Genomic DNA, 17,708 nt, shown 5'->3' with positions numbered 1-17,708 from the left:
CGGAGCTAAATATCAGGTTCAGCAACTTTCGTTAAAAGCCTTTCGTTCGAAGTCAAAATGTTAAAAAGCTGTCAGTGGTTTTGCTCTTACTTTTTCTCCTGGTTCTCCAGAATCTCCCTGTGAAATATGAAAACAGCTGCTTTGGTTTGTGTGTGAGGTTTCATCATGTTTGTGACACTTAAAAAAAATAAACAACGTGATAAAAAAAAACGATATGAGTCGAAACAGCTAAAGACAGACTTGCGTCACCTTGACTGATATTCCCGGGGACCCTGGTGGTCCCGGCTGGCCAGGCAGGCCTGGAGCTCCATTAACCCCTGGTACACCAGGAGGCCCCTGAGGACCCTGTAGCAAACGTTATATATTATTTGTTTTGTTTGGGAATCCAGTTTAAAATTTATTTTTTTTTAAAACAAACTTTTCGAGGACTTACTGAAGATCCGGGCTCTCCTTTTCGTCCGGGCACATAATTTGCATCAGGACCGGCTATAACATATCCGGGTTCTCCCTGGATGGAAACACACGCAATATATAATTATCATACAATCGTAGTGCAGCGGATTGTTGTCGTGCAGCTGCTAAATTCACTCCTCAAAAGTTTTATAGAAGATGGATGGACTGACTTACTCTTTCTCCTCTCTGTCCTTTTGGACCAGTGAGTCCAGGAAGACCCTACGATATAAGCGTACGTGAAGACTTTATAATTTAAATACATCCTCTCCCAACATAAAGCTAAAGAAAAGAGTGTATATGGATTAATATGTGGCCTTTTCTTACCATGTCACCTGGAACACCCAGGGGTCCCTACACAAACAACAAGAAAAAAAGAAAAACACACACAATAACACATTTTATTTTTGAATTCCTGATCATGAGATTTGGCTTTTTCAGAATGTAGTTACTCGTTGGCCGGCAGAACCCGGGGGTCCGGTTCTTCCTGGTCGCCCTGGCAACCCAGGCACACCGTCTGTCCCCGGAGACCCCTGACAAATAGAGACAATACAGTTGACGGAATGACAACCAATGTACAGCGCACCACGATGAAGTTAGATGACAAGAGTCGAAAATAGTGTGAGTGGAGGTACCTTCTGGCCTGTCTCTCCTTTGGAGGACGTGAAGGGATCAAACTGCCCAGGACTTTGTCTGAATCTCTGCATTTAAAAACAAAACGAAAAATAATGCTAATATGTATATCCAAATGTTTAGTTAACCGAATTAAATATATTTATTAAAGTAGAAAGGAAACATGAATGAAAAAGTCATAATCACAGAAGAAAAAAAGAATGAAAACCTACCAGACCTCCAAGACCAAATCCATCTCCCTTTAGGAAATTAAAGATATTAAAAATAAGCAAAACTTTTAGCATTTTCCAAATATCTAAATCACACAATTCTTCTTGCACAAATCAACTCACCTTCTCCCCTTTCTGGCCCTGCAAGAACAGATGATAGTTACGATTAACAATTTGCTGGTTAATTTGAATATTATTATTATTATTATTATTATTATTATTATTATTTTGTGTGTTTATGAGATAAGAGGCTGTTTTTGCACCAACCTTCACACACTGGCCAGAACAGGGACCCTGAGGCTTTAGTTTTTCCTCTGGCTCCTCAGTCGGCGTGTCCAACTGAGAATCCTGAAAATGAAACAAAAAAAACAAAAAAACATTCAGCTTTAAAGGATTTTTACCCTGCTGTCATTATAGTTAGGCCTGGTTCAGTTAAGTCTCACCTCGTCATTTAGCTTGTACTCAGAGAGGAGTTCCTCGCTGCAGATGCTGCTGATAAAGTCCCTCTCTATGGAGGGGAAATCATCAAATGTCGGCGAGAAGAAAACGTTCTTGTAGCTGGTGGGAGCTGCGATTTTATTCAGCTCCTCCATGTCAGCGTTAGAAACTCCAACCGCCAGGACACTGACGCCTGCGGAGAGGAAACAATTCTGTGATCGCTTTTGTCAACACGCTCTTGTTGTACAAGGGTTGAGCTTCACCGGGACTGACCCAGAGCACGAGCGATCCTCGAGGGCGGCGCCACGTTATCCTGAGCCCGGCCGTCCGTGATCAGAACCAGAACGTGGGCCACGTCCGGCCGCATGCCCAGAGACTCCTGGAACAGTTCCTGCAGAACGTAGCTGATGCCTTTTCCTGTGGATGGCAACGATTAGGTACGTTTCGGGACCCTCTGTAATATGGCTGTGTATGTGTGTCGGAAAGATGCAACCAAAGACATTAGTCAAAATTCCTCAATGAAATGCAGCTCAAAAAGTATACATTTGTGGATTTAGGTTTAAACTTAAAATGAAAAATCTATAATGTCATGCCTCCATGCAATCAGTATTACAGCAGTTTGGAACACTTCACAGCCGAAACAATGTCAAAGTAACCGTGGAATAAAAGGGTCCAAAGAGACAAAGCTCAATGTTCGTCTCACACAATGTTGCCCACCTGTTTTGGTGTTGCCGCCCACGTAGTGTAGAGCCCTGAGACCTCTGAGCAGAGAGGTTCGGTCCTTGAAGTCACTTAAGCGGAACTCAATCCGAGGCTCGTCACTGTAATGAACCACGGCTATCTGCAATGAGAAAACGCACTTTGCAACGTGATAAATGTAAACACATAAAGCTACATGTTTAGCAGAATACCGCTCTGAGAGGGCGCTGCTCCACTCACAGGACGGAATACAAGGACACATGATTCATGCATTTCCTTTGGCACGCCATGTTTTACAGCAGATCCGAACGAGCTTTCAACTAACCTGCGTGGCCTGGGGACCAATCACGGGGAAGTACGTGGCCACTCGGAAGATGAACTCTTTCATCTTGATAAAGTTGTTCGCGCCGATACTTGAGGATTCATCGACTAAGAATACGATGTCTGCTTTTCCCCGACCACACACTGAAAACCCACCCCCCGAAAAAGAGGACAGAAACATAGAAATCGAATTTTAACCCAAACATAACGAAAACGTGTGAGATTTATGACAGTATCGGTAAAGTACCTGATTTTGGCGAAGCTGAGGAGTCGACATTTGATGTGGTTACCCGTAGGTCTGTGACCCGCGGCTGAGCAGGAGGCTTGTTGGTGCCGAAGGATCTGGTTGGTGGCACAGCGACGGGGTGTCGGGTCGTCCTGGAGGCCGTCTGAGCAGCGGTGGTGTGGATGACGGAGGCGGTTTGGGAGGCGGTGGTGATTCGCGGGGGAAGTGGGGCGACTGTGGCTGGCACAGACTGGACCGTTACCGCGGGAGGATCCTGTCCCACTGTGATGCACACAATCATAATATAATGTAAGGGATTATATGACCTAAAAAGGGGCAAAACAGAGCTGCAAGGGTGTCAACAAGCAAGAAGCTTCAGAGACAAACAGCAAACAAATAGAAAACAAATCTGAAAAAGCTTCGAGAAATCCCAAAAAGTGGATGTTTGACACAAACGTTTTAATTAAAGACATACGGATTCTCTGATACACTGTGCTTATGGGTCCCTCCACTTCGCCATACAAAGGTCTGATGGAGAAAATATATGTTCTCCCATACAGGAGCTCTCCGATCTTGTAGGAGGAGAAGCCGGGGCCCAGGATCTCCGTTTTAGTCTCCAACACTGAGAAGAAAAATTGAAGACGATGAAAAAAAGATGAAGTCGGGATTATTAGAAGATGAAACCAAACTTTCTTTTTTTTAATTGATGTTTTTTACAAGATACTTTTCCTCTTTGGCAGAAAAGATTCTTATATTGACACTAGTGTATACCAGTGGAGATGGGGGCGATTAACAAATGATTACAGTCAGACTCAAATTTAGATCTTTTTATCCCCTAAAACCACTGCTGTTGTTGAACAAAACAATTTGCTGGGCTCTCCTTATCCTAGATATAAACGTAAACGGCAGTGTGGTTTACCACTGACCGGAGATGTGCCTCCAGGAGAGCAGGTATCCCGATACACCGGCCACACGAGTCCAGTTGAGAACGACGCTGCTGTCTGTCACATTCAGAACAGCAAATCCTTCCACTTTTGGAAGATCCACTTGAAACGCACAAACAGAAACCCCCCACACACACATGAATTATGAAATAAACAAAAACAAAAGTAAATCACAAATGGGTGTGAAATCATTTTGTCCAGTCCTATCCAGCTCTTCTTGTCTGCTGCACCGAAGATGAAATGCATTCATTAGTAAACTGAAAAATGAAGCCTTGCTCAATTTGTGAGGCATGGATGGGGGTTGAACCCATGATCTTTGGTTTACGAGACCAACGCCTTACCACTTGGCCACCACGCCATCTATTGTCATATATCTTCACAATCAATTCGGACCTTCCTGTGAATCGGTATTGATATTTGAAAAAACTTGGCAATTTGATGCTGACTTATGTCAATAACTTTGTGATGCGTTCAAACTCTGTTATAGACACTTGTGATTAGTTGCAGGTTTCATACTGTTCCTCAGTGCCAGAGGCCGGCGGGACTCACAGGTCCGCGCTGTGACCAGGACGGAGCTTCCCTCCCTGTCGCCCACCACCGACGACACCTGGATCTTATAGGCCGAGCTCTCACGCAGGTTACGGATGGTGAAGGTGGACAAGGCACCAGATACAACCTGGGATTTTTCTTCACCTCCTAGAATAGAGAGTAATTAAATCCAGAAGTTTAGAGATGAGAAGAGTGAAATAGCAGTATTGTGTTCTCTTTTGTTTGTGAAACTGTTTTATAATGAGCCACAGGAGTCCAAACATTCAAATCATAAAAAATAAAAATGCAATTTCCTATTAAGCAAAATGAAAAATGAAAATATATTTAGCAACATTTATGTGTAATTCTTTGATACCGCAATTGTGAATGAATGTCTGAGCATAGAAACATAGAAAGTGAACGTCATTAATTGTGTAATTGTGCAATTGTCAGTTATTTTTACATAAACAACTGAGGCAATAAGCATTTTCAAGCATTTTTAAAACTATGTGATTTTATAAAATGTCCCAATATTTTCACATTCTGTATTTTGGATTTTTTTCATGACTTATTATGTAAATTGTTTAAAATTTCAATCAATAAAAAATTAGATGTAATATATTTGATACATAAAAGCTTCACTATTTTACCTAAATAATAGGGGGAAAAAAAGAAACGTTATTTCAGTAAAAGTTTTTGAGATGCAACATGTGCATTTCAAGACCCAACCAGCTGTACATCCATGCTCCTACATGTATAAACACCAGTTTTCTGTTTGTGTGACTCTTACCACTAAAGGGGATCCAGGAGATTTTATACCCAGAAGCCAAGGGGGCTTTTCTCCATGAAAGCGTGAAAGAATTCACCCCGATGTCCATAACCTTCACTTCCTTCACTGCCTGGACGGGCTCAGAGTCTGAGACTTTAGCTGAGAAATAATATTCAATCACCATGTTAAGAGACACTTTTTCACACTAAACAAGGAACAAGGCTACATATGAACACAATGCAATTTGGGGAGTTTTCAATTAAAACATTATTATAAATAATACCCAAACATTTATCTAAAGAATCAGGAAATCTCTGAACTGTGACCTGTCATCTCACAGTGTCATAAAGTTGGGGGTTGGAGGTTTGGTGTAACACACGAACTTTGACAGTGACAAGTGATAAAATGATAGTAGCCCTGCTGTACTCAGTGACGCACAGTACGAGTGACAGCGACAAGATCTGTGGTTAAAACGGGAAGACAAAAGTACAAGACGTGTCAAGAAAAGACTGGCAGGCTGCCGTGGCGCAGCATGAACTCTTCCATTTCTTCCCCATTTAATTCTATTTGCTGCCCAAAGATAACTAAATATAAAGGTGAATTGTGAAAAAAAAAAATAATGTCAGTTCAGATTCCACTTCAATTCTGTACCTGTAATCTGAGATAAGGAGATTTCGGGTCCCTCCGAGTTCCCATAAACTGCGCAGATAGTGATTTGGTAGGTGGACTTTGGGTTGAGATCTTTGATGCGGTGGTGGAGGACGCTGCGGTCCAGGTAATGGGACTGTGGTTTGCTATTATCTGCAAGATGGCAAACACACATAATTAAAGCTGGGAATGAAGAGTATTTTTGGCAAATGATCAAAACGGTACACATTTGATAAAATCGTACCTGCACTCCAAGACAGTTTGTACTCAGTGGCTCCGACAATGGGACTCCACTCTAAATCTATAGAGGTACTCGTGTAGGATGTCACCTTGAAATTGGACACATAACCCAAAGGTGCTAAGAAGAAAAAAAAAAAAAGAAAATTATTTATGGTATCAAATTTTTTTTGTGTCTAACATAAGCAGCAGGAACACCAAACAGAACAAGAGAAATTCCTATGTTTTATACATCTTTGTAAAACCTTTCCTCATATTACAATTGCTCCTCATTCCTGATATCAAAATGACAAAAAAGCCAAACCACTGACAGCCAGAAAAAGAAAAACACATATAGACCATAATGTTAAGAATCTTAATTTGCTGGTGAAATACTGAAGCAATTAAACTTGAATTACAATTAAACAGCAATCAAAAATTTAACTTACAGCAAAAATATAAGTGGATGTAGGGTCTGTGTTCACTGCTACATTTCAGTTTGACTAATGTCGGGAAAGGAACACACAACATGCACTCACAGGTTTTGAAGGTAGCGGCGATGCCAGGCCCAACCACGGATCCAAACAGCACGTACAGAGTCAGGACATACTCCGTATCGTGGGCGACGTTCTTCAGTTGGTACTGCGTGGTGCTGCCATTCAGAGCCAACTGCCTGGGCCGATCCCGGCCAAGAAACTCTGGGAACAATAACAAAGATTCAAGATATTCTTCCTCCAGTTTAAACCAATCTGACATCAGCCTCTGAGTTGAAATGTGAAAAGACACAAAATGACTGCATGTGAGTTAAAATCGAGAGGAAGAGACGGAGTGGGTCACCTGGGGTGGGTCCCCATGCCAGCCTGTATCCTGTGGCCCCGGGGACACTGTTCCACGAAATGACAGCAGCACTGGTGGTCACGCCGGACACCTTCAGAGTTTGCACTGCACTACTTTCCACTGCGGAAAGACAAACACAAACAGAGCTGTTATGCATCCTGTAATTTTAGCAAATTTTCAAACTTTAGTTTCAAGTTCAATTATCTGTATTATTCCCCAGTGGGACTATTTGTTCCACAGCCAGTGGAATGAAAAAAACAAACAAACAAACAATAAACAACAAAACGCAGAGTATCCATGCATAGCACAACAAATGAATGAATAAAATCCCAGCACGAGCTAATTAAAAGTTCATTTCAACGGGGACAAATGATTTGATTACATGTCTTGACTCTGGTGGTGGTGACTGGCCCCTCGATGTCCCCAAAGATGGGATTGATGGTGACGGTGTACTCTAAGGCTGGGTGGAGCCCCTGGATCATGTAAAAGTTAAAGGTGTCCCCAAGGTTTATGTTCTCTATGTCGCCATCTGCAAGACAAAAAGAAACACGTTATATTATTTCTGGTAAAAAAAATAAAAAATAAAATAATAAAAAGATAATAAAAAAAGAAATAAAATAGAATAGAATAGAATAGAATAGAATAGAATAGAATAGAATAGAATAGAATAGAATAGAATAGAATAGAATAGAATAAAACAAAAATATAAAATAAAATAAAATAAAATAAAACGTTGTGTTGGAGATAGATAGATAGACTATATAATGGCTGGATTTCCTTGCAAACGCTGTGAAATAGACCCTAAACCCCAAAGAGGAGGTGACTGGTGTGACTTGTAAAACGCTCTGAGACTGCTGAAGCAGTAAAAAGGTGCTACATAAGTGTAACCCATTTACCTGGAGCTGACCATGTCAGACGGTATCCTGTAGCCCCCCTGATGGAGGCCCACCGGGCTTGGACAGTGTCTGTGGTGGCATTCTGGACCAGGAACTGCTGGACTGGTACCAACTTTACTATTAAACACATCCCAAACAAACACACACGCACACACGTGCAAATACACATACATTCAGTCAATTAATTCCACTTCATCAAGCGATGCATGACATTCAAACAAGCAGTGAATTTATTTGAAGCAGATTTTTGATGGAGCATGTTGGATATAAAAACGTTTTTTTTTTCAAATGAAACACAAGCGACTCACTGATTTAATTCAGTCTTTATCAAAGTGACGCCTGAAGCAATATTGTTTTAACATTACCATGAAGAGCAAATAATTAAGTGCTTTACAATTGGAAACACTGATATTCTGAACAACATCGCCCTGCTGTGGACAGATTGTGGCACTGCATGTTGACGTTTTCTTTCTTGTTTTATATTACACATATTCTCTGGATATGATTTTGCAAGAAGATTTATTGGGCAGGATCAGAACAGACTCTCCCTGTGGTAAAATGTGTGTTACATGTTTTAGACCAGTCATATTGACCTGCAGCTTCATTATCCGTCATCCTGTGTGTATCAATTAGTATAATGTTGACATTTGAACTGAAGTCAATGCACTTACATGTCTTTCCCACTAATGAAACCGGTGCACTTGGCCCTTCGGGGAAAATGGTGTAAATAGTGACGGTGTACTTCTTATCCTCTTCCAGGCTGTCAATCACATGAGAAGAGGTCTCTGCAGGAAGCAGCTGCTCGTACGTTAATCCTGGCCTGTTGGCTGGAGAGGGACCATAAATCCAGGGGAATCAATACGAATTTCAATAAAAATGTTCGGTGCAAAAAATGCGTCGAGTCAGACACGAGAAGAACAGCAGTCTGTGTGATAATAGTAAATATATGGAGATATGGCAGCATACATCTTGGGATGAGGATCTTGAATCCACTGAGCTTCCCTATGGGAGGCGTCCAGCCGAGGCGCAGAGAGAACAGACCCTCCTCAATGATACGGAAGTTTGACACCAGTGGCAGAGCCGCTAAAAGGCAGAGACAAGAAAGGTGTAATTAAATCTAATCCACATGTCAACATGTGAAAGACGTACAGTTTATGACACTCACTTGTTTTTACAGTGATGGATGCCGAGTCTCCAATGAGGCTTGGGTAGATGACGTACACAGTGAGTGAATACTCTGTTTTTGGACTGAGTGCTGTCACCACGGCTGTGTTTACATCTGCCTTCAGGTCCATCTGTTGCACAGGACAAGACATTGAGGCAAAATAAAACAAAACAAAAAAGAACGGAGGAGGATGAGACAGAAAACTAAGTGATGAAGAAGGGACGAGCACTGCAAAGAGACAGACACACACACACAGAAAGTAGACCTAGATTGTATCGTGGCTTCTCCTGATGTGTGTCACTGTGAATAATCATCATGGTTATAGTTTGTTTACACCTCGGTCCAATACCCGTTTCTCCACCACGCTCAAATTAGGTGTCGTGTTGTGCTTGACAACACAGCAAACATATCAAAACATCCTCATTTAACGGCACTTTATTTGGCCAAAGGTTCATATGCTGTGATATCATGAAAACACATGCGTAAGCCCGAGCAAAACAAGCAGGATTCATGTTGATTCCATTAGTGAGAAATACTGCGAGTGTCTCTGAAAGTGTTACAGAGATGGAATAGCATAAATATATTTGGCTGCGGGAGAGATGAATCACTGCAGTAGGGTTTAGTACATGTACCGGTGAAAGTGATGACCCGCAGTTATGAATCCTGTGTAGTCAATATGCAGAAACCGAGGCTTCATCTCAAACTTCAAACTGTTTTTATTTTATTTTTTTTCTGTTTGTTCAGATCAATTCAGATGTCAAACTGGGCAATGGATTTTTACGGATTCCAAAATATTCTCCTGGAGAAACGAGAGGATTCACATTAAACTCCCCGAAAACCTTCAGTATATAATATCATCCATAGTCTGTAGCGGCACAATACACTATGGTATGTGAAGAGTACCTGCTTCTGCTGCAGGGAGAGGAGGTGTCCCTTAGCGTTGAGAGGAGTGACCAGGAGTCGATATCCGGTGACGTCCCCCGTGGCCTCGCTCCACGTCAGTCTGAGGGAGCTGTAGGCCAGCTCGCTGACCCGCAGGTCTCTGGGACCCACCACACGCTCTTCCCCTGCATTTAAACCGACAGAAGATGAATAAAACAGAAGGGAGGAGAGGAGAAAAAGAGCCTAAAATTCACCAACGTATTTAATATATAATTTGTCTGACAGATAAATGATGTCAGTGAGGAAGCTGCAGGGCACAGTGAGATAAAATAAAACTATCATTGAGTTGTATTATTAATTTTAAGCATCCGGTTGTAATAGAGGCCATAAATATGAATATGCAAAGACCTGTCAGAGTAACTTCTGAGTACAGATTCTTTAATAACAACTCACGGGTCTGGGTTGTTTTCACAGGACGTGGCGGTTCGGAGGCGGTAAAACAAATTCTGCGGGACAGCTTGGGGAGGACGGTATCCAGGAGGAAAAAGTCAGGGCCCAGCAACAGATGCTCCTGAAATGGCTCTGACACAATCCTCCTCAGCTCTAACTCATCAGACCCTCGAACGCCTGGATACAAGATCAACGTAAAGACAATTTAAAAAAAGAAAAGAAAAAGAAAGTCGAAAAAAGAACAGAGCATATTTTAGTCTTTCAAGAGACAGTAAAAAGGATTAAAACTCACTAAGGAACCTTTTAATGTGAAGTTTGCATTTTTACAGGAGTGAACGTGAGTGTCAGTCCCTGAGTTTGTGCTGCGAAGGCCTAGTGATCTATTTAGGATGTAACATTCCTTCCCCATGAGCTCAAACATAACTGGATGAACAGATAAAGAAGTGTGTGTGTTCCTCCAAACGGAGAAACACACACACTTTGTGAACAATCCTATCTGTGTTTATGCAACTTGGCCTTTAACAGATAACATGAGCTTAACAGTTGGCATCATGACTGTGATTCATAGTTATATGCAGTATTCCACCAGGGGGCGCTGTGGTATTTTAAGAAATGTAAGTGATAGAAGCATGAACAAACCCTGACACATGTTCAGTGTCTTGTAGAGACACAAAACTAAATATTTTCAGGGGATTTTTTTTGTAATCAGTTTAGGGGAGCATGTATATTTTTGGTAACGAGTTAGTTTGACTTGGTGAAGGTCTTAAACTTTAGGTTAAAGGGTTGAGGTGCTGAATACCACTTTATAATACCACATATGGATAATTTAGTGGACTTCATGACAGAAGTATTTCACCTTTTAATGTAACTAAAAATTATTATTATTATTATTATTATTATTATTATTATTTTCTTCTTCTGCTGTTTGTAAAAACCATGTTGGCACACACACACACACGCACACGCACATGCACACGCACACGCACACGCACCAGGACATTTGAATTATCCACGCTACAACAGGGTGCACAGGTTTATTGGTTTTGCACGAGTGGACAAGATGTGTGTTGAGCTTCTCTGCTGCAGTGATGGACGAGAGGAGGCGGCCTCGGTGTCGGGGGGTGGAATGGGGCACACTGAATCGCCTAATGAAAAATGGCTGCGATTAGCACACCATCAGCTAATGAGCAGTAATTATTGCACCGCCGCTGGCTGAGGGGAGTAAATCGTGGGTTTGTGTGCGTATGCTGGTGTTAGAAAACAAAAAGGGTTGAGGTATGCAGTTCAGAGAGCTGATGCAACAGATTCACAAAGTGCACCTTTACATACAAGAAGGATTAAACATTTCATGTTTGCACATACATGAATGCATTTGCGCATGGGTGCACACACAGATACACGCACACACGCACACACACACACACACCTGCAAACAAGACTGTCACGCATACACACAAAGTCCCCACAGCGAATCCAATGAATTCAAATATACAGGACAAGAATTTCCAACTGCAAACACTGCAGATAAGCCAGCAGCGCTTGGATAAAATCTGACGGGCCGCTGCAGTGGGGATGTTGGAGGAATTCACAAAACCAACTTGTACACTCACCTACTGCAAAGAGAGAAATCCCACTGTCAGCGACTGCCGTGACTGCAGCATCCACCTGGTCATCCGAGGGTCCGTTTGTGATTAAAACGACAATCTGCTCAAGACAACACATGAGTAGGGACTTCAGCAGAGTTGGAACACCTGGAGAAAAACTACCTTGCACAATACTCAGCTCGTGACATACAGTACATATTAGTTAATGTTCACAAGGTCAGCTTTAGTCACCATTTCTCTGTATAGCTGGCGGCTTCAATCTACCTTTAAGCAATATTTGTTTGGCGCTAAAAGAGACTCCGTGTCATCTGTAATATCAGTGTGGAAACCTCCACAGGCCTTTGACATGGTTTAGTTAATAATTGAATACATAATGAAATGAATCAAACCCAAAGACAAAGTGAATTTCAAGGATGCAGGCTGGCAACTGAGTGTGATAATTTGCCCATTAAGGAAAATGTATTCAGTTCATTCAAAGTTCATCCCTCAGTCAATGAAGACTGGAGCTAAAAATCAGCGTCAGTATGAGAACATAGCCGCTCCTTTGCATGTGCCCAGGCTGTACAATTCAATATATCAGCCTAATCCTCAATTCTCTGCCTTCCCACATCAAGTGTGCTGCTGCGAGATGATTCACGCGTGCACAGAGCGATAGAGAGACGATTGGAATGCTAACCAGCTGTGCTACGCTGAGACTACACCAAAGTATTAGACTCCAAAAATATGGAGCAGATGGAAAGTTGGGAGCAGGAAATGCAATTGGATATTTCATAATAGGCTATTCTGGGATGAGATTAGGCTTGGTTCAGGCTTTGAGGTATCCCAAAAAAACCAATACAAGACTTGATATTTGCGTTTAGACTTGAAGAATTCTATAATTTTACCTCACAAAAGCAAAAAGAAATCAGAAATACAAAACATTTGCAGGCAGTTGGAACTCTGTGTCAACACTTTGTATTCCAGGCGTACTAAAGTGTATTTTAATCAGATGCGCAGTGGTGTAAAACTTGTAGACCAGTTTCTTTTGTTTGTTTTTCTCAGACTGTCTCGCAAAGTAGAAATACAGATTCCAGACCGGTCGTTTCCTTTCTCGCAGGGCCACAACAAACAGAATATGCATATTCCATGCAGCATGAGTTGTAATCTCAAATGCTTGTGCATGAGCCTTTTGTCCAACATTTAACAAGTGTTAAGACCTTCAATTTGCAAGGCAACAAGTACCAGGTGGCACAAAACAATACAAAATCACATCTTTTTAGATGGAAGCAGTTACCTTGTATGAGATCTTACTATATTACAGCTCGGCGGACGTGCTATTGTACCTTCGGGGCAATATCTCGTGCGATGACGGGGCTGAAAACAGTGTCGACCAGAAACTGGAGGGCATCACCAGTCCTCCTGGATCCCCCCTCGTAGGGAAGGTCTCTTATGGCTCTGAGCACCTCCTCCAGTGAGCTGTAGTCTGTCAAAGCAATTCGCATTCTGTGGGGGAAAAAAAAGACATGTCAAAATGAAATCGGAAATATACATAGTGATGAGAAAGAAATCCGCATTTGAATTTATTATGTGTGTGATGTTATATCCTCCAGGGACCCAGCTTATATGCTGTACCTTGTGGCATGTCTCCACAACACAGAACAGCTGTAAATCTAGGCTTTGCATTGATTTTTCATGTGATACACTTGAATGTTGTTTGATAAAGTTGCAGAGCTTGACTTCTACCTTGGAATATCCCCAAATACGGTGACGCCGAAGCGGAGGCCCTCATCTCCCACAACTTTTTTCTGAAAGGAGGAGACGATGGCTGAGATGAAGTCTTTGACTCGGGAGAAGCTGGTCTGACCCACAGTCCATGACTCATCCACCAGAAACACTATGTCTGCCTGCACCACTGTGCTGCATTCTGCAGGGAGAAGAAGCCTTGAGTTAGTGTGTGTGGGCAAATGCATGGACCAAAAACAGAAGAACATGTTCTCAAAGAATTATATCGCCATGCTGTATCCTCATATATTCTTTAACCATTAATGTTCCAGTTGATTGGATGATACATCAAGTGATTTGGGGTTAATAATTAATAACTAATAAATAAGCAGCACATTTATGCTTCATGCCTACTGTGACCACCAGATAGCAGTCTTGTCCCACCATGTTGAGGGTTTTCCTTATATTTGCTTCTGTCATGCAGCCAGAACACAGCACAAATCCCCATGAATTTTTAATGAGACACAAGTGAGCCAAAGAGACTATCAATATTCTGAGCACTCCAGCAATAAAACTTTAGTACAGCTATGAGAAATGCTGAGAATAATAAGGTAAACACACCCAAAATCAGGGTCAGTCCCCTTGCCCAGGCAAACAAATGCATTTACCAGAAGGATCTGCTGAGTTCGGTGGGATTTCGACGCTTTCATAATGTGGAGTGAAATATCCATGCACTCACAGAGCTGGATACATGCGCACACTTTCACACACCCACACACGTACAATCTGCTGTGTCTGCAAACACCCTCCAAGTCAATATGCTAGCATTACATATGCAATAAACCAAAGTGAGGACAGCATTGATTAGGCCGGTGAATAAGCGATAGGCACCGCTGATTGTTCTGTAAGTGATAAGTGATTCTCGGCTGTCCTCTATTTCATTATCATGCTTGCTGTCGTCTATTATCTCACCCTCCTTCCTCTGGCTGCGGTCCCAGGACTCACTGGGGGTGACATATGTCTCTAGCCCATGGCGACCCAACATTATCCTCTTCCTCACATACATCGCTGGTCGTGCATCAAAGAGAAAAAAAATAAAAATAAATTGTAGAAGTACTGTTGAAAGCTGCGATACCCTTCATTTAGAAGTCGTATCACCATCCGTCATGAGTTAAACCCACTGATGCGGCTACAGAAAATACATAAACGTTCCTCCTTTTCATCCTGACTTGAGCCATATAACCAACCAGCCATCCTTGCATACACGTGTGTTGTTTTTTTATTTTTTATTATTCCATTCATTAGGATATTTTATACTTCGCAGATTTCTATAGAAGCGCATAAAACACAGTGGAGGCTCTGAGCGAGGAAACCGTTGGCGGCTGGTGTCTGTCAGATAGACGGTAGAAAACAAGATCAATTATCCGTAAGTTTGTCTGTCTGGGCTGGCTGGAGAGAACGACGTCCTCGGGATAAGGACACGACACATGCTGAGGGATTAGGAACGGCTTTCTTGAAGGTTATCTATGCTGATATCTCAAAGGTTGCATCCACCTCTGAGTTGGACCACCATTGATTTTCACATTAGATGTAGCTCAGTGGCTTCAGCATATGCTGCAGAAAATTCTGCCAAGGAAAAAAATGCTCATAGAAATAATGATGCTCTGCTGCAATCAGCTCTGATGTGATCAAGAAAAAAAAAAGAAAAAAGGGAAGAAGATGTAAACCATCAAAGGGCGCATGTCTAAGAAACTCAAAGGACCATCAGGGTCAGAATTCATGATCTTCCAAGCAAACGAGCATCAAAGCTCCTCCACAAAGTTTCTCCACGAGTGCCCTGACGTGCACAAACCTCCAGAGGATATGGACGGCAAATAATGGCAATCATTTCTGCATTTTCTCTTTTTATCCTTTACTTTTTGATTAAATACTTGCCTCTTATGGTTTCCATTGTAATTTTTATTCAGCGAGTGGAGTTAAAATTAATGGCTTAGATTTCCTTTTTTCACAAGCTGTGAGCTGGCGGACACTAAGCTGATATTTTGATCAATCCGACGGACACACGCTGCTCGGTTTGATGTTTTCAATTTCTGATAGTGACACGTTCGTGTGTCCTCCCCCCTCGGAGGGCATGCTGAGAAAAGTCAAAAAATGAAATGACAACAATTGGAAAGAGGCCAAATGAAAAAACAACTCTTGTGTCTTTGAATAGTTATCATGTCTTATTTTAATGTGTATAATGTGGGACACATTTGCTGAGCTGTAAGCAGCGTTTGGTGGCTTGCTCGCTCGTTTAGTTCAGCTCAATATGCATCTGGTATTGCGGGAAAGACACTCAGCGATCTGGATGTTTGTGCTCTTTGAGAGAAGCAGCTACAAGCCAGCAGGATAAAACTAAACCCAGCATGCTGACAACATTTCATAACAGAGAGCTTAAGTTTATTTAAGGGCTATTTTCACATCACATTCTAATATTATTGCTAATTACAACTTTCATTTTGTTGTCAGCAGGACTGAGTTAGTTCAGGAGTTTACTGAAATAGTGACTGTTAAGATAACAACCAATATCAACACATGCTGAGTTAGAAAGACAGAGAGACACCAGCTTTGTGGTTCTCAAGCTGTTTTCAAGTGTGAAGAAAGTCATGAGCAACGGCGTCACTGAAACTTCAGTGATTCTAGCGACAATACTAATTTCATAATAGTAATAATTTACGACTGTGTTACTTCTTAAATTGGATGTAAAGATTACTATTTGATTTTAATTGTCCTGTCTCTTAGGTGGTTATTTCACATGAATCATCTATTATTGAGGCCCCATTTACATGATGTTTTCAAGTGAAAATACAAAACTTTCAATGCGTTTTGGATGTCAGCGCTGCTGAACACAAAACTTTTTGAAAACTGCCCCCAAAGTGGAACTTTTTGAAAATGGTCCAACTTGGAAATGCTTCTATTTGACATCTGCACCAGAGTAAATAGATCTTCTGCACATGGGTGAGTATATGGGCAATAACAACAATGGCGGCATCCAGAGTGTCATGACTCCAGGTCCATATTCTCCTGGGACTTGGAGTCTCCTGGGTTGTTGTATAGATGAGTCACCAGTAACAGCAATCCCACTTTGTCATCTGTACTTAATGTTTTCAGGGATTTACTTTCAGCATGCATGTATCTGATTTCATTAAAAAAAACAAAAAACAAACGTTACCCAGTAATGGCTCAACATGTATACTACATTGTTTTCAGCATTTTCAGCGTTTCCACCGTTTTTCGTGTACAGAAGTAATTTCAAGAATGTTGTCGTGTAAATGCGATAGTTTTCTGAAACGAAAAGGCAAAAACAATGGGTTCCACCTGAGAAGTTAGCACGTATGTTTACTCGTAGGCCTGGATATCAAACACAGATGTATTTCTATATATTTACAAAGTAAATAAGGATGTTCCTGATGCACGTTTGTATTAAAGTTATAACTAAGAGTAACCGCTAAGCTACTCACTTGACATTCCTGTGTGTTTTTTCCAATCTCTGGAGCAGCAGAGGGTGAAGTTAGACATTTATACAGCATCAAGTGTTGTTCGTTTTGACTCGCTACCAATGCTCAAGAAAAACATTTACCAAGCAGTGGCTCAATCTTATACTACAGCGTATGCTGGTCGCGGATGATCAGGTAGTGCACACGTGTGCAGAGCTTATTAAAGCAAAAATAAAGGCTTGAAAGTGATCCTTGCAAATGAGGCTCAGATTGCTCCTACAGTAAATCTGCAGGCTGTAATACACTGACCTTACATGCTGAAAAAGCTACCCGGCGCTACAGACTTGGCTGACAACGCTCACCGTTAATTTAAAAATATCGATTAATGAGGCTTGAAGTAGATTCTCAATTAACAGCTTGCGCCTTCTTGTGTGTAATATGAAACACTAAGCCTTAAGGGTGGCTTTGGACAGCTGTATGATGTGATGGCATACGAATTAACGCTCAATAATACACAGTCGATAATATACAACAGCAACACCTGCAGCAGTTTGAAATGTATTCCAGCAGCTATTTATATGCTGCCACAATTCTGCCCAACAACTTTACCAATCAC

The 17,708-nt window shown here is 41.6% G+C and overlaps 1 protein-coding gene across 1 annotated transcript in view; it reads right to left on the bottom strand.

The window, feature by feature from the left end:
- The window catches only part of col7a1l (collagen type VII alpha 1-like), a gene marked incomplete at both ends in the record, with an annotated part of 47,230 nt that overhangs the window by 28,945 nt on the left and 577 nt on the right, over positions 1-17,708 (bottom strand). Inside the window, 33 exons of the mRNA XM_080518604.1 lie at positions 91-117; positions 250-345; positions 434-508; positions 628-672; positions 778-804; positions 903-983; positions 1,086-1,151; positions 1,296-1,322; positions 1,416-1,433; positions 1,560-1,640; positions 1,736-1,923; positions 2,004-2,147; positions 2,448-2,571; positions 2,755-2,894; positions 2,998-3,258; positions 3,452-3,598; positions 3,903-4,022; positions 4,470-4,616; positions 5,239-5,376; positions 5,869-6,018; positions 6,110-6,223; positions 6,621-6,779; positions 6,919-7,038; positions 7,301-7,447; positions 7,815-7,931; positions 8,486-8,641; positions 8,781-8,897; positions 8,980-9,109; positions 9,883-10,046; positions 10,315-10,488; positions 11,922-12,015; positions 13,238-13,397; positions 13,638-13,818. Coding sequence (XP_080374730.1) covers positions 91-117; positions 250-345; positions 434-508; positions 628-672; positions 778-804; positions 903-983; positions 1,086-1,151; positions 1,296-1,322; positions 1,416-1,433; positions 1,560-1,640; positions 1,736-1,923; positions 2,004-2,147; positions 2,448-2,571; positions 2,755-2,894; positions 2,998-3,258; positions 3,452-3,598; positions 3,903-4,022; positions 4,470-4,616; positions 5,239-5,376; positions 5,869-6,018; positions 6,110-6,223; positions 6,621-6,779; positions 6,919-7,038; positions 7,301-7,447; positions 7,815-7,931; positions 8,486-8,641; positions 8,781-8,897; positions 8,980-9,109; positions 9,883-10,046; positions 10,315-10,488; positions 11,922-12,015; positions 13,238-13,397; positions 13,638-13,818 — 3,935 coding nt within the window. The remainder of the gene's footprint in view (positions 1-90; positions 118-249; positions 346-433; positions 509-627; positions 673-777; positions 805-902; positions 984-1,085; positions 1,152-1,295; positions 1,323-1,415; positions 1,434-1,559; positions 1,641-1,735; positions 1,924-2,003; positions 2,148-2,447; positions 2,572-2,754; positions 2,895-2,997; positions 3,259-3,451; positions 3,599-3,902; positions 4,023-4,469; positions 4,617-5,238; positions 5,377-5,868; positions 6,019-6,109; positions 6,224-6,620; positions 6,780-6,918; positions 7,039-7,300; positions 7,448-7,814; positions 7,932-8,485; positions 8,642-8,780; positions 8,898-8,979; positions 9,110-9,882; positions 10,047-10,314; positions 10,489-11,921; positions 12,016-13,237; positions 13,398-13,637; positions 13,819-17,708) is intronic.

Source organism: Blennius ocellaris (genome assembly GCF_963422515.1).
Source record: "Blennius ocellaris genome assembly, chromosome: 22".
Lineage (NCBI taxonomy): Eukaryota > Metazoa > Chordata > Actinopteri > Blenniiformes > Blenniidae > Blennius > Blennius ocellaris.
This window is presented reverse-complemented; position numbering and strand designations above follow the sequence as displayed.